The sequence below is a fragment of the Pteropus alecto genome, unplaced genomic scaffold (genome assembly GCF_000325575.1).
Source record: "Pteropus alecto unplaced genomic scaffold, ASM32557v1 scaffold65, whole genome shotgun sequence".
Classification (NCBI taxonomy): domain Eukaryota; kingdom Metazoa; phylum Chordata; class Mammalia; order Chiroptera; family Pteropodidae; genus Pteropus; species Pteropus alecto.
The window spans coordinates 5,073,711-5,090,552 of record NW_006439191.1 but is presented as its reverse complement, the minus strand read 5'-3'; the positions used below and the strand labels follow the sequence as shown (position 1 = coordinate 5,090,552).

General features: G+C 39.8%; 1 protein-coding gene across 1 annotated transcript in view; it reads left to right on the top strand.

Moving 5' to 3' along the window:
- The window catches only part of USH2A (usherin), a 564,162-nt gene that overhangs the window by 440,080 nt on the left and 107,240 nt on the right, over window positions 1-16,842 (top strand). Inside the window, exons 50-54 of the mRNA XM_025049837.1 lie at window positions 3,711-3,934; window positions 6,615-6,819; window positions 10,003-10,200; window positions 10,717-10,871; window positions 12,822-13,020. Coding sequence (XP_024905605.1) covers window positions 3,711-3,934; window positions 6,615-6,819; window positions 10,003-10,200; window positions 10,717-10,871; window positions 12,822-13,020 — 981 coding nt within the window. The remainder of the gene's footprint in view (window positions 1-3,710; window positions 3,935-6,614; window positions 6,820-10,002; window positions 10,201-10,716; window positions 10,872-12,821; window positions 13,021-16,842) is intronic.

Below are 16,842 nucleotides of genomic sequence, written 5' to 3'. Positions count from 1 at the left end.
GTGTAATACAGGTGTCTCGGGACGAAAGTCATGCTTGCCATTTCAGTGGATGTGTATTCTTAACCATTTCCTTTGAATATATTTTAAACCTCTTTGTTATTGTTTTTATTCTCAGTGTTTGCTTTTATGGTTTTATCATTTCTGCCATTAATCTTGAGGACTTGATTATATCCCTTAGTATTAAAAGATGAAAATTAAAAGCTCTCTGTCATTCAAAGAGAACTGGGTTTTCTGTTAGCCATAAGAAACCGATCAAGAACATATCGCTTTATTTCTTTTATAATTATTATCCATGCAGCCTTTGATATGAAACTCTTCTCTGGCATTGTTTTGGAAAAGAATTCTGAGTTTTCATGTCCTGGACTCAGACTTCAGTAGAATGAATGCCTACCACTGTTTGTTACATAAAATGGGATTTGGGAACTTTATGGAGAGAGAAGCGTAGCGCAGAACTCCAACCTGTGAGATTGTATTGAAAGAAATTCCCCAGGAAGATATTCATGACATATACATTTTTGAAAAGCACCACGTATAAATACTATAAAATAAATTGCAAAGACTTGGGGAGCGTTTTTACTCTACCCTTTCTCAGTTTTGTGGTGGTAGCCATAGAGCCATCTACTGGTGAAAATAGGCATGTGTTTCTTTTCTTTCATGCTCTGCCACCCATTTTGTTTGTCCTAAAAATGACAAATCCCAAACCTTTTTTATTTTGTCAGTCTTCAACACTTAAAATATAATTTCTTGGCTTAAAATGTGTCCCCCGTGATCAATCCGAGAGTTCCACAATGACTTCTCATATTTCAGACCCTGTTTTTTACTACTGTACTGATTTAATTTTAAAAGCACGATTCATAATTGTTGGTCTTCTTTTTTTAAGGAAAATAGAGTACCTGTTTTGCACATTTAAGAATTTAGAAATTCACCAGGCCTATTTGTTTATATATGCTTTCATTTTCAACCCTGGCCGTTAAATGTGTTAATAAAATATCGGAAGTATTCTTAATACTGTGAATAAAAAAAAAAAAACCTCTTCTCCACTATTTTCTCAGTTGTAGCCAATACAGTGGCAGCTATCCACTGGATATTTATGCTGTTTGGAAAGATAAACTTTGGGCATATATACTGTTTGATTTTAAAACTAAGCATTTGATATTTTACTGCATACTGTGCCACTTAAATGACATCTATATCTTTTTCAGAAAGACACTCCACCTTTGCCCAAATTTAATGAAGGGGTCTCTAGAAAAATAGATCAACCTATCAATAACCCACCACCCATTTTATTTTCCTTGGGCATATTTAAAATCGTGAATTCTGTGTGTCAGAGTTCAAAAGTCAAGTGCTCCTTGTGATAAATTAGGTAGAAGTCAAAAGTTGTTGCATTGCAGCTTCAGAAGATTGTCTCGTCTCTGAATGTGCAGCTCATTCATGCTGAAGTGATGCACTATGGGAATTACTACCAAACTCCGCTCTGGAACATCTGCTCTCCCTAAGTGAGTTAGTGCACGTCAGACATCTTTATGTCAGAATATCGCGGTGATGGATGCAGTCTTCAGAAAATGCTGCAGAAAAATCTGCTGTGCCGTTCTGGCCATTAAGTGAAATTACTATTTAAATTAATGGCACTGTCACAGTTTATCTGTGCAAAGAATGAACGCTGATTAGGGTATTAAGTAATTAGCAATTTATCACACTGGAACAAGGTTGATAATAATTAAAGAAGTAATGGTTTACCAAAGAAACTAGAAAGGGAGTCACTTCTTGTTATGTGAGTGAAATCTTGGCTGAAAATTTTAATTCAGTGAAACAAAGATGAAGCTCTTTGTGAAAGAAAGTGTCTTTTTTTTTAGTATAGAAACAGTTCATTATCAAAATTTTAGTTGACCGATCAAAATTCTCTCCGAGCGATCAGATGACTGATTACGAGTTTTGAATTAGGTCGGTGTCTGCATTTTGATTTTATACTTAAAAGCATGGTAGAACCATAAAGTAATCTGAGAGCAGAGGAGGAGAATGTATTCTGCTCCCTGTAGGGCCAGTTTTCAGATTTTGATTGTTCTTTAAAATAGAAACATGCATTATTTTTAAGGAAACTACTAGAGAAAAAAAGGACAGCAGAGATTCCAAGATGATATTTAAATGTGTAATCTAAAGGTGGCAGAAAAATGTCCAAATAATATAAAACTTTGAAGTGGTGGATTTTTTTCGTGTGTGTGTGTGATTTTCATCCAGTACGATAGAGACTCAGGGTATGATGACAGCCCCGCTGTGTGTGTTTACCTGAGACAACTGCCTGGAAATGTTACAGGAAACATTGAAAATATTAACAAAGCACCAAAGAAGACAGTTTACTTTTAAACCAATGACTTTGATAGTTATCACGTTTAAACATGACATTTCAAAACTGAATTATCATTAATCATAAATAAATTTTTTTAATAGCAGATTTTTTTTTAAGTGGGAAGATCGGTGCGAGTGTTCTTTGAAGTCATGTGTGGATAAACCTCTCTCTCAAGGCATATGCCGAACCAGTGTCTACTATAAATGATTTTATTTAAAGCACTTAAAACTCATTGGTCTATTATTAGAAGTGTCTTTTATAATGTAGGTGTTTGTACAAGACCAGATTAAACACTTCAGGACCCTAGGGCACTTTGAAGTTGAGGTTCTTTATATTATCAGTCAGCACTAATAATAAATAAACAAAATTCTAATTAAAATAAATCATTCATCACATCGAGCTACTATATAAATGGATATAAATTCTAATATGATAGCACTGTGACATGGGGTATGGGTACCTTAATTTCTTGCTTAATCTGACTCTAGAGTATCATTTATTTATTCAGGCTTTTATGTCTAAATTTCTGTTGTATCTCTTCTACGGTAAGATCTCAATGTGAACATAGGCAGTTCACCTGAACTTAGTGAGAGAAAGGAATCTGCTTGGTGTCTCAGGCACACATGACTTTCATTGAGACGCAGCGATCAGGGATGTTCCCTTCAAGGTGTTTCTGCCAATTGCCCCCAACCCCTTAGCCATGTCTAGTGAGGGGTCCAGAGTACAATGTGGCTCAAAAAACAGTGGCCAAGTTGTTCATCTGAACAGTGAGCCGCTCCAGCGGTATAACTCTATTTCATGAAGAAAGGGTGGTGACCGTTGCTGCTAGATTCACTAAAAGCAAATATTTATAGCCTGGAGAGCCAGGGAAACACCAGACTCACACTGCAGTTCTGCAGTCCTTGGAAGGTGCTGCCTCTCCACTCCATCTGGCCTCATCCCAGAGTGCTTGGGTGACCTTTCCTCCTCTGTGAATTTCTAGAAATTTCTTCTGAGTCCCTCTATTTTAATACCCCTTCTTCTGCCAGAAGATGTTATCATCACAAAATGAGCAGACGATTCTCATGACAGACATCAGATCTTTTTTTTTTTTTTTTTTTATGGAGCTTGGAGAAGGTTGGCCCAGCCGAGTGATTTTGGAACACTTTCTCTTGTGTGTTCTTTAGCTAATTAGTGTCTGGTGCCCTCGGTAAGAAGGACCCCTCACCGCACGTTTAAATCACCTTGGTCGGGAAGTGCTGCCTTACGTGCTGGGCCGTTTCAGCAGCTGCCCGAGTCTGACGTTCTTACGCCGAACTTTGCAACACTGTCAGTTTTCTTGCCTTCTGTGAATTTTATATTCACAGATAACATTCAATTGTTGCAGGGATGTTCTGCTGTGGGCAGGATTATGTGACTATGTCAGATACCATATGCTGCTCAGCCGCCAGTGGAGAGTCTAAAGCACATGTTAAAAAGAAGAACTCGATGCCAGGAAAATGCTGTGAGACCGAACTTATTCCAGAGACCCAGAAATGCTGTGATGGAGTTGGATATAACCCTTTGAAATACGTTTGCTCCAACAAGATTTCAGCGGGAATGCTGATGAAGGTAATGGATAGGAAACCTCTCACAGGCGCTGGTTTGACAACAGAGAGAGAAATACATTGTTCATAACTATTTTTCTAAAAGAGGAATATGAAAACCCCTGCGTGCATTATTCATCTTTGCATTATATCCATATTAATACCAAATGAGTTTGCCATGATCGATGTTGTTGCAATGAATTCTAAAGGAATTAATAGCGATTAGCTGTTCTCCAGAAGCTTGACCCTGCACTTCCGATCAGGGCAGGACTGAAAATCTGTGTGCCGGAAAGAGCCGGCGCACCTGTTGTCTGGGGCCTCCGCATGGTGCCATCTCATGTCCGTGGGGCCTGTGGATGGAAACGGAGGGAGAGTCAAGCTTCTTCCCTCTAGCTCTTCAGCCATAACCCATCCATTTTCTTTGATAGATCCAGCAAATTCACTTAGCTGTTTTTATATTATATTCCTGAGACGGTGCGAGGTGAGCATAAGTCTCTGTCAACTACAAAAGTGAACAGGTCTGTGGGTATAATTATTTATGTTTGTATGCTGAGGTGCTGCACATACAGCCATGTCACGTGTTAGCTTTGAACTTGACCCAGGACTCCAGAAACCTACCATTTTGTCTCATTTGTTTATTCGGTAGCATGTTATTTTTTCTTTTCTTGCTTTGTTTCTGCTTCCTCAGTTCTTTTTTCTGTTTCAAATCTCTTCTTTCCACTGGAGGCTGATGGAAGCTTGTGTGTAGACATCCATCCATGTGGCATGGCAGCTTTTTGTCATAGACCCATGATACGGAGAATCCTTAGCAAGTACTCTTAATGAGCTGTCCTTAATTAACTACCTTGGATTGGGCTGAGATAGATGCCTGGCTGGGCTGGGATTCTCACTGTGCAGTATGCGGACTTTTATTCTGTTTTCTCTCTGGCACTTGACTTCCCACTTCCAGTGGACCCGCTCTATTCATTTTGATTTTACCAGTTTTGTTCTAAATTTATCTCATTGTGTAATACTCTGCCAAAAGCAGCCAGTGTCAACACACAGATAGAACTGATGATCCAGCTCATGACCTCTTCCTCTAGAGCTGTGAGCTCTGTGGCACTGGGCTTACTTTGACAAGGCACAGGCTCCCCAAATATTCGGCCGTGGCATAGCAGAGCTCCCACCTTCCCAACCTCCTCGGGATGTTTCTTTGCCACTGCCCGCTTAACCACTAAGCCGACGCTGCTTACTTTAGGATTTTGTTGTTAAGGCAACACCTAACTTCAACAAGTACTAATTTATATTTTAGCTAGGACACACGACCCTATGCTGAGATAAACACAAGTGTGCTCACATATGGAAGGACTCAACAGAATTAATTAAAAATTTTTTTCCACTCTGCGATCCAGTGCGAGTTAGGCAGCTGTCCTCCAGCAGCATCCCGGGAAGCCAAGGCTCTCCATCTCGTGGAGCTTCCTGCACAGCCCTCAGGTCACCACAGAAAGCGGGAGAGAGTGGATGACTGCATGTGTGTGGGCCTTATGGGTGCGGAAGGCACCCTCTCTGTGCACTGGTCACACGCGTTTCTACTCATATACCTCCTTACGGTGAGGCTGGGCTCGAAAGTCGGATGTCCCCAGGGAGAAGAGGCAAAAGTTGACCTCACCGGGCACAGGGCTTCGTTTCTGCCACATCCGTCTGCTCCCCAGCTCCCGACACCTTCCAGCTGTCCTGTGTGTGCGTGTTCCCTTACTGTTGCCTTCAACTCTCTATATTCCTTTAGTGTTATTGCTCGAGCTTTAAGAGGAATCGGAGATAAATTCAGGTGTTCAGTTCATCAAATTTAAAAGGGAGTTCTACTCTATTTTTCTGAAGCAGCTTTATTTTGACTATTCTACCTTTGGGAGAATAATTTAACTTACTTAATGCAAGAGAGAGGCTGAATACACATCAATTTTAAATAGCAAAAATTATTTTATATACATGAGGCTACCTATCTAAAGAAAGGGGAAGTAGAGCTCTGAATTCTAAGAATACTGCCGAGTTTCTATCCCTGTCATTTGAGATGATGAAGTATTTTCTGAGATTAGAACTTAATAGTACTTATCCAGAATTATTAAAAAAAAAAAAAAAAGATTCATCAGAGACAGGTTTACAAATATAAATACTACTAATGATAGTGAAAGTTTATGAACTGAGATTTTCTAAAATTTGAATGAGGAACGCTTTTTATAAGTCCGACTTTTCCAACAGCACATTCAGTGAAGATCTTCAAATACTACATTCTTTACTTTCTCTAAAACTCCATTAGGAGAGTGTCAAGGTAACAATGATAAAAGAATGACTGCTGTTATTATTTATAGTGGATCTAAGGCATTTACGGGTCTTATCTCATCTGATTCATACAACAAATCTATGTGCTAAATTTCCATTTTCTTGCTGAAGAAGCTGAGTCTTTGGAAGTATAAGTGACTCGCTCAAGGTCACAGAACTAGGAACTCGTAAAACTGGGTTTTGAATCCAAATCTGTATCATTTCAAAGTAAGTGCTCTTGCTAGAATTAAACTGCCTTCAATTTTTTTTTATGAATTTTGAGATATTCATGCATGAACTTAGTGGAAGCAAATGTCACTTGAGAGTTGTAAACACCTACCCCACATATGTCTGGACGAAACTGAAAAACTTTCTTCTCCCTCTCACCCCACCCCTTCCTCCTGACTCAGGGACCCACAGAGTGCAGGGCTGTCTGCCCAGCGTCCATGGAGGCCACAGCCCACTGCGGCAGGTGCGACTTCAACTTCACCATCCATGTTTGCACTGTGATCAGAGGCTCTAACCACTCCACAGAGAAGGCACCAGTGGAAGGAATATGCCCCTCTGCGGAAGAGACAGTTCACACCGGAAGTGTGAACACATTCTCCTTCACAGGTAACAGAAGATCCGCCACCTGCCCAAGGCTGAGTGGGGGCAATGAAAAGCCATTGAAATGCAGATTGATTTTACTCTGACATCATCTCCCTCCTTAACCTAATATCAGTTAATTCCATCATACTTATGGGCCAGCTAGTGACAAGGTAATTAAAGGCATAATTTGGATTTGTTCAAAATTGATAGTCCGTTCTTGAGTCTAACTTTAAAAATGGACATATGCTTTTGAGCATAACTCTGTAGAGAAGAAAGAAGAAAAAAAAATAAGCTATGTGCCCTTTTCTGGTATAATCCAGTTAATTTAATGGACCCAGTTTTCTGTCTCAAAAATTCGAATGCAGACTTTCAAGAAATGGAATGAATGAACGTTGCTATATTTGTAAGCAGAAAAGAGGAAGAAACGTATCTTACATGAATAAGATTGAGAAGCGTTATTCCAAAGAGGAGATAAACTGCTCAGTATCAAGTCAGTTTCCCTCTCCTGATCTTGAGTCTGGGGCCAGAAACTGCTCTCCTGAGTCCTGGTTCTTCCTCAGTGTGACCTTCATCTTGGTAACAATGACCTCCATGGTTAAGGAAAGTATTAATCTCCAAGCCCCATCATGGCCCTACTGAATTAGTCCAAAATAATTGTTCTCGGGCTGGCCGAAATGAGTGAAAAATATAAAGTTTAGGATCAACTTCAAAATAGTTTTGCCATCTATTAAATTTTTATTATTCATCTATTTACTTAAATCTCTACAGAATTTTATGTTTGTTTTTGAAAAATTAAGTGTGTATGTGTACACACTTATCACCTAGAGCCAAATAGAATGCATTTAAGTGACAGATACAAGCAAGCTAATATTAAGTAAACAAAGAAATTGCTCTATTCTTAACCAATACTGACAAACCTCAGGAATGCAAAAAAAGAAAAAAAAAATAGAGCAAGATACAGGGGTGAGAGAGGATAAATTAAGGAAGGAAGGGGAAAATAGCAATGAATTTTATTAAACATTAAGTTCTAGTGCTCTGCTAACCTCACCTTAATTTACCCACAGAGCAACCCTATGAGCATTGAAGAGGAGACGTAGGGTCAGGTCTGCACAGGTACCTTGCCGTGGTGAGACGTCAGGTCCCAATCGAGCCGTCTCTAAGAGTGGGAGATTTAGAAGACCCCACCTGGTATAGGCTCCTTTCCTGTTGCTCCCAACCTCCCTCATGCTGTTCCTTCCACCCAGAATGTACTTTGTCGTCATCATATCCGAGGCCTAAGTCAAGATTCTTGTCCTCAGTGCAGGCTTCCAAGTCCAGCCCCATCTGTCTGTGCTCCTGCGGCCATCGTCATGATGTTCTCCACTTCTACCACGTGTCATATGCATTTGCTCACTTGTCCTATCTCTTCTATTAGATGGAAATATTCATATGAATAGGGCATCTTATTTACCTCATTTTTGGATTTAGCACATTATAAGCAAAAAAAAAAAAAATTATTGCAGTACATTCAGTTAGAAAAGGATGGGGGCAGTTTGTCTAACCCTCCAAGCTCCTCCTACTCTGTTATGAGCTGAAGTCATAGACCCTCATTTTTAAATTATTGGGTTTCCATCTGAGAGAGTTTACTACTTCCCTCTGCCCCTTGTAATCATGGTGGAGATTTAGAAGGGCTTTTGAAACATATACATAGCCCTCTTCAGGAGAGAATAGATGTTACTACCTACTGATAAATTACCAGGAGGGTATCTCAGCCTCTGTATTCAAGGATCCAGATTCCTTCTCGCGGTGGCTCATCATGCTTCAGGCGACGATGGCATCAGGCTGCTGTGGTACAGTCTGAAGCACTACAACATCCTAGTCCCAACCCACGAGAAGGCGACAGGAATGGCAATGAAAGGCAAATTATTTCTTCTTTAGAAAGTGATGCCAAGTTGTCCATATCACTTCCGCCCCTTCTGTTGATGTCTGAGTTATGTGACCACAGGAAGCTATGAAGACAACTGGGAAATGTAGTCTAGCCAGCAGGTCTGTGACCAGAACAGAAGAAAACCCTGGGAACTCGCTGGTAGTCATCACAGGTGGCAAGGGGCAGATGCCTTCTTACTAGAGAAAAACAGAGGCTGAAGACAATTCCTTACATTTGTATAGTAGTTAAATTTTATGAAGTTCTGCCATATATCTTTTGGCATTTTATGTTTATACTAATTCTATAAAGTAGATAGGGCAGGGTTGACCATAAGAAGATACATGTAAGAAGAATGTGGTCAAATAACCCAAGTGGGTGGACTGAGAATCCGTGTAGAAACGAAGACAGAGCAGGTTGGCCAGGTGCAAGGAGGAGCCTTCTACTCTTGACCCTTCATCTGAGAATGAGTCATTGAGACACCACCACCCAGACACACGTAGTCAGCATTCACCAAATTACATATGCGGAAAATAGATTTAAATAGTTAAACTTGCAAGTAATGTGTGTGTTTTCCTTTTTTGTAAATTCGTGGTATTCGTATTTCTGAAGTTATTAAAACTTAAAACCGAACTAAGACTTTTGGGACACCATTGAATCGTGTAAACGATTAGCTGCTAAAATGTTTGCCAGTCCAAAGAGCACAGCAGTTGGTTTGTTGTTTCCATTCAGTTGGTTGTTTTTGCTTTTAGTCTCAGTTCCATCTTGGTGGAAGAGGAAAGCACCATATAATCCAGAGTGTGCGATCATTTACATTCACTAACCGGGATAAGCTAAGTTTCAAGTTCCCGATCTCATAACAACTGTATTATAACTCATATAATAATTTAATAAAGTAATATCAACACTAATAATTGGTAGATTTTATAATAGTGGAAATATAAAAGAATGTCGTCACATGTGCCTCATGCAGAAGTAAAGGGAGCGTGAACTTGTGAAGCATTAACATCTAATGTACTTTAGTCTAAGATTTTTATTTTTGAATTGTTTCTTTAATTTGTCCACATTTCTCTGGTCAGAAAAAGCAAATTCTATTCTGTAAAATCTCTCCATCTATTAAACGTGTAAAATATTTTTTTTTTATGATTAGGAAAATCAAGGCATTAGAGTTTTACTTACACATGATCAGATTAGAGCATTAAGCATTTTTTTATAATGTTTAAAGGTTTTTATATTCATTTTCAATGTGATGGTTAAAACTTAAGTTAAAAAAAATTCTTACTGTCCAATATTTGTCTGTCTAGATGTGGACCTGGAGCCCGACACAACGTATGAGTATAGGATTTCCCCATGGAATAGCTATGGACGAGCATTCAGCAAAACAGTGAGAGCCAGCACAAGAGAAGACGTGCCTCAAGGAGTGAGCCCCCCGAGGTGGATCAAAATGGACAATCTTGAAGATGGAATCGTCTTAAACTGGAAGAAACCTATACAATCGAATGGTAGGTACTAAGCAACTTTTAACAAAGAAATAACGTAGTCCAGTATATCCATAAGGACATCGAAATGAGTGGCATCTCCATCTGTCGGGCCCGCATCTAGCTCCTAAAAAAGCTTTTCCCGATAAAGTGAACTTTTGATAAGTGCCAACTAATCATTTGTTCTGTCAAATAACCCTCATAAATTTTGAGCCAAAAATTGTGTTTTCTTGAGTCACAGCATATATTTGAGCTGCTTTCAATAAACAAAGCAAATAGTTTTAATGTTGCAAAGAAACTTGCTTGCTAGTAAAGGAAAATAAACATAAACGACTCTTTGATTAGCTGTGTCAAGAATCCATCTCCTTCATAAGAGTGAGTATAATTAAGAATGACTTGAGCATAGGATTATGAGAACAAATTAAAATTAAATAATGCTCTATCATCCCATTTCTTCAGAACTCTAAGACATATAAGTTGTTTGCAAAAAATTAAAACAATATACCACTCAGATACAGGCATTTCTCTGTCTTTTCTTAGGTCCTATCATTTACTACATTCTTCTCCGAAACGGAATCGAATGCTTTAGGGGAACATCGTTGACCTTCTCTGATACAACGGAAATTCAGCCATTTCAGGAATATTCATACCAGCTGAAAGCTTGCACAGTTGCCGGCTGTGCCGCCAGCAGCAAGGTGAGGGGAGTTGGCCAGAACCGTGGGCAGAGAGACCCTGTGTGATGACTGTACGGATGTCCAGGTTGTTGAGCGATTTTTCCAGGGACAGAATAAAATGTTCCCCTCAATATAATGTTAAGCATCATGTGGCGTTGCAACTGCAAACTAGTGCTTATGTCAGAAAGAAATCACTGGAAGGAACAGTGGTCCAAATAGCAATGTTTCATTAATTAAAAAAATAATAAAATAAAATAACTAGTATATCCTCTTTATCACACTTTTCTACCACCAGCTATTTTTAGATGCTCTTGTATAAATCCATAATAATTCCCAAACCAGTACTCAGTTTAAAAGGGTTTCTATTTCAACACCATTTCGATAAAAGAGTGCCTGCTCTTAAAAAAAAAAAAAAAACAGAGAAAAGGGCAGACGAGTCTGACATGGAAAATAATACACTTTCAAGGTTTCTGCAACAGCCTTGACAAGAAATAACCAAGACCTGAACTCGGGCGACTGAGGTCAGAATGGAGACTGTCAGGAAGATGTGACAGATATCAGGGGGCAAAATCGCCGGGACTTAGTGGGGCGCTTAGTGTGCAGAGGAAGGAAAGGAAAGGGTCTTGGATATTTTCAAGACACCTGGATGGAGCAGTGTGTGGATCGTGGGGCCCTTGTGCAAGCAAATTAAAACACCAAAGAGGAAGAGGTTAAAAAGAATAAGATTGTGATTTTAAAAGTTTTCAAATACATATACTTAAGAGAAGGAGCACATAGCAGAATGGTGGGAGAAAACATTATCTGGCGTTTTAAGTGAAATGTCACGTCAGAAGCTTAATGAAGAAGTGTCTGACGTTTGCTGGAAGGTTGTATAAGGGGAGCCAAGGCCAGGCGTGTGAATATGGCCATCTAGGCAGACGGAGAGCGTTGGGGACACCGCCAAATGAAGGAAGAGAACCGGGAAGAAACAATCGGACGATTTAGAGGGAAAATTTTTAAAAAAGAGCCATTTCACAGAAGCCAAGCTCGTCAGAAGAAACCCAGGAGGAAACAGGCTCCCACACCATCGCTCCACTCTTTACGTGGAGTTAAAACTTGAGAAGAGAATCACGTTCTCGCGCTGAGAGGACCACTCGGCACTCAGACCGTGTGCAGCTTTTTATTCAGCGGCCCCCAGACATTTCTCTGAGCACGTCACCACTGACACAGATAGCAGCTGATAGGCCCAGGCAAAAGTATGGCTCGAATGATCTAGAAAAATTCCATGACACAGATCGTGCTTACCAGATGCCAAACTATTGGTTAAAATGTGAAATCAGAGTAAATTCTGTGGGAGAAACAAACAAACAAAAAATAAATGCAGCCTATTTTCGTCTAAAGTTATATTTTGACAATGTTGAACACATAACTGATCGATTTATCTCTTTTTTTTTTCTCTCTCTCTCAATTCTTTTTCTAAAACATCAGTGCCTATAGTCATCCTGGGTATCATAGGAAGAGTAGAAAAAGCCTGCCCATTTATACTGTTCAAAGCATATTATACGCAGGCAAGTTCAGATGTGGGTTTTGCTCCATATTTACTGGTGCTTAAAATGTACAAAATCAGGCTGTTAAAATGCAAAGACACTGATGGGCCATATGGAAGAGAGTTATCAAGAGTTCTCTAGTAAGACAGGCTGCCAGCCAGATTTTACTTGTTTAAACTGAGGGCTGCCCTCTGCCTTCAAAACTGTTGTTGAACCTGTTGTGAGAAATGGTCGTCTGAGACTTCTGTAATGTATTCAAGGTCAGATTTTATTGTTTAAATAGGACGGGAGGGAAAGAATCAAAAAAGGGGACTGCTTCTCCAAGCCCCTGCTAATGGTTTGCCAGGCCAGACAATAACATTTTAAAACAAAAGTGACATTCTCATTGATCAGAATACCTAGTGTACTATCGCAATAAATTGCCGTTTAATTCCTGTGTCTGCAGGTAGTTGTAGCCACAACCCAAGGAGTTCCACAGAGCATCCTGCCAGCAAGAGTCACAGCGCTCAGTGCAGAGGCTCTGCGTTTGAGCTGGAATGTCCCCGAGAAACCAAACGGTGTCATTAAGGAGTACCAGCTCCGGCAGGTTGGGACAGGTCTCATCTACACTGACACCACTCACAGGAGGCAGCATACGGTCACAGGTAAAAAAAAAAAAAAAAAAAAGGAAAAAAAAAAGGAAAACCTAGCAGAAAAGTCTGTCATTGTGCTTAGGGGGGGCCAAGTATCCCAGGGGTGTGTGTTTGATATATGAGGTCACTTCAAAAGGACGTGTTCTCTTGACATATGGTCAGAGCCTACTTATCCACGCTAATAGAAGAGCCCACACTGGCAGCAATAAGCCACAACGGCAGATCACTTCAGAAATAATTTCTATTTGGCTTTGATATGCATCTTGTGTAGGGTTTTTGCATCAGTATTAACTTTTTCAGACAAACAGTAAGATGCATTTTCATTCCCCAAGGATACGCTCATAGATAATGGCACTAAGATAGCCAAGAATGTACTGGAAGGCAGAGGAAAATCAGCTAGAGGCTAACGTTTATCTACTATGGAGGTAATCAATACACAGACTAGTTGACAGTTGACTGGTTGTGACAACTCATTATTCACATTAATTCATAGCAATTGCATTATTTTATTATAACATAATTAGCTTTAGTAGTATAATAGTACAGTATAGTAGTATAGTGTTAGATAATTACTCGTAATGATTGTAGTACTAGTTGACATGTTTTAGCTTGACTGTCACTTCTGAAAAGGAGAGAAGCATTTTCTGACTCACCCAGTCTAGCATACCGTCTCTTATCACCTGTTTTGTTTAAATCACTGACCACTCACTGTCTGATAACTTTTGTGTTTATTGTCTATTTGCCTTCTTATGTCTCCCTGCTCTGCAGTGTAAGCTTCAGGAGAGCAGAGACCTTCTCTACCTGCTAGCACCTACAATAATCCTTGACATGTCAGTAGGTGCTAAATAAATGTTTGAGACAGTAAGTGGACTTAATATGTGCCAACTACTGTCCTAAGTACTCGCCATGTACTGTCTGTTCAGTCCTCATCACAAACCTGCAGGGTACAGAGGAACCTTGCCCTGCTTTAAAGAAAAGAGGAAAAAAAAAAAACTTGAGATATTAAGTAACCTAGTTCATTATTTAGATCTAATGAATCATCCCAAACAGGTGTGTAAGTTTAGATTCTGAGACCACAGAGCAGTGTCTGCAAACTTTTACTTTCTCCCCGTCACCAGCAGCCTTGCTCCAAGGCCCTGCGTGAAGGCTCTCCTTTCGGACCCCACACCTTGCGGGGGCCACTGATACTAGAGACAGCAAATCTCACATAGACATGCAGACAGGCCTGGAAGAGTGTGCCTGATTTTCCCTTAGAGGCGGCACAGGCTGTCAGACACAGGTGGGAAAATAAGTTCATCATGATTTGCTCTGAACTCCACAATTCACTGACATGCAGCAAGCATTCATTGACAGAGTGTCCTGTTTTTCTAAAGTGCCATAAGTCTGCAGAAGGTGCTTCATAAATATTTGTGTACTAGCACATTGCATTCCTTACCTGAAGATCCTGAGGTAAATCAGTGATAACGGAGATGGGAAAAGCCTTCATCAATTCAGATGATCAGTGGTGTCCCTTAATTTCTTATGTCACTTAAAATGAAAATCATCACAAGTAATTGGAATAGCATTGTTTCACATAATAAAACTTTACGTTTATCTGGAGCCGTATAATTTTAAAAATCTATTTGCAATTTGACACATTCGATTCTCATTACATCCCTATAAGATAAGTGAGGGGTGTTTTTTTTTTTTGATATTCACATGAGAAAGGCTTACTCAGAGTGCTGGAGGCATTCACTACCTCTGTCTATAAGAAAAAATGAATACTGTCTCATTCCCCTCCCCCCGCCAAAAAAATGTTACCTGCTCACCGTGTTCTAAACAGTATACTAAGTGCCCCAAAGTAATTAAAAATATTTGCTGCTCTTCAGAAACCCTCAGTAACCGAAAACAGTGCCAAGTTTAGGAATAACTACAAATACAGTGCAAACGATGCTATGTCAGAACTCTATACAGGACGCAATGGGGGAAATTAAAAGAATGACCTCAAGTGGACAATGCAATATTAATTAAAGAGTTGTGAAAGCCAAGTTAAGGCACATTAAGACTCTGTGCCAGTGAATGTTTCCCAAGAAACTGGGATACAAGGTGAAGCCATTTCCTACCGGATCTACCCACTTAGTTGGCTTTGGCTTTTGAACTATCGCTGGCTATACTGGGTCTCATGTTTTAGAAACCAGCATATATGTGCCAACAAACCCAATGCAATTGTAAGGTTCAAGCCAACAGGATCGATAGCCTCATTAATTATAAAATAATTGCAAATATTTTTTTTTAAAAACTCTTCACCCTACAAGTTCTTTTCATTGTAATTTTAACGGTTATTTTCACAACCAGAGAGAATTTCATTCACATGACTTAATGCCAGAATTCTTTTTTAGTAGAATAAATACTTTAAAGTTTTTTTTAAGTTTTTACAAAATTATAAAGTGGAAAGAAGCCTTTAGAATCCACGTGATCCATCCCTCTGTACTGTTTTAGATAAATTGAAAGAGTCCTTCACTTGGCAATGCAGCCCTCAAGAGAAATTTCTTCGTTGAAGGAGGAAATAACCCTCATCCAGCAAAACCTGACCAACTACAGAGCCTCCCACATGCCACCCCGATGGGACAGGAACAGTGCAAGTTATTAGATAATCTAACCCCTGCGATCTGTGTAGTGTTAGCATATTTTACCTGCCAGGGAAAATTCTGTTCCATGGTTAGCTGACTGACCGAATTCAGTACAGAAGTCGATTAGGATGTGAATGACTGTTTTATTGAGTTCATGGAGTGAGCGAAAATAATCAAATGTATTTCACATTTCATCTCCAATGTTTGATCGAAGAGCTGCCTGAACCTCAGGGGATAAATGGTTTGATTTTCTCATCATTTCCAAAGCATTGGCGTTCCCTAAGTAACCGTGGATCCTAATGAAGCTGTAGCACTAGTCATCCTGGAGCCTGGAAATCTAGGTCCTAAGAAATGACAGGCAGGGAAGTGAGCACCTTGCCTCAGCCCCATTGTCTCCATGCTTATTTTTAATTACCTCAAAGCTTTAGAAACATGATCCTGTAAATGCTTTGTGGGAATAGTGGCAAATGCACTCATCATGCGAAATCCATAAATTGCTTATAATCCTCTCAAGATGTTAAAAAAAGCATTAAGTAATTGAAGACAGGAAGTCCTCAGTTAATTATTTAGAGGTGTTATCAATGCTTTAAGCAAACTGAAGCGTTTTCTGCTATCTCACTGAGCCGAATACCGTGGGGACGAGGGAGCAGCAGCCACCGCCTTCTCATATTCGCTAATGCAAACAGCGCATGGCAGCTTGTCAATAAAAGACCTTTTCATATCACTTATTACGAAACATGGCCACCAGCCTGCACAGAACAATTGGGATGTCGGTTACGGCATTGTTTCGCTTCGGGTTACCGCCGCTGACTACGTGGGCCTCCTAATTTCAGCATTGGGGTGGAGGAGAGGGGAAAGGGATTAACTGAATAATTAGGGCCACTGAGAACACAATGAATTAATCATATCCTCCTTAGCAGCAAATATATTAAGGGCTTATGTGTCTCTTAACGCTAGGGGAAATGTTTTTAAAACCATTCATTAAAAGTTGCTCAGCATTGCATTTCACTTAAAAGAGGAGACCCACCAGCATTACGTTAGCAAGGAAAGGATACTTTGCCTTCTGAATCCATCCTCTTCGAAGCTCATGAGAACTTCCTGTGCTAAAATGGCATAACCCCTAACAATGTGCTCTTAATGGACTAAAACAGCCTCCCCATCACTTTTGGGAAAAAGAGAACATATTTAACCATCGATATCACAAAATGTAGAAATTCTTTACGAA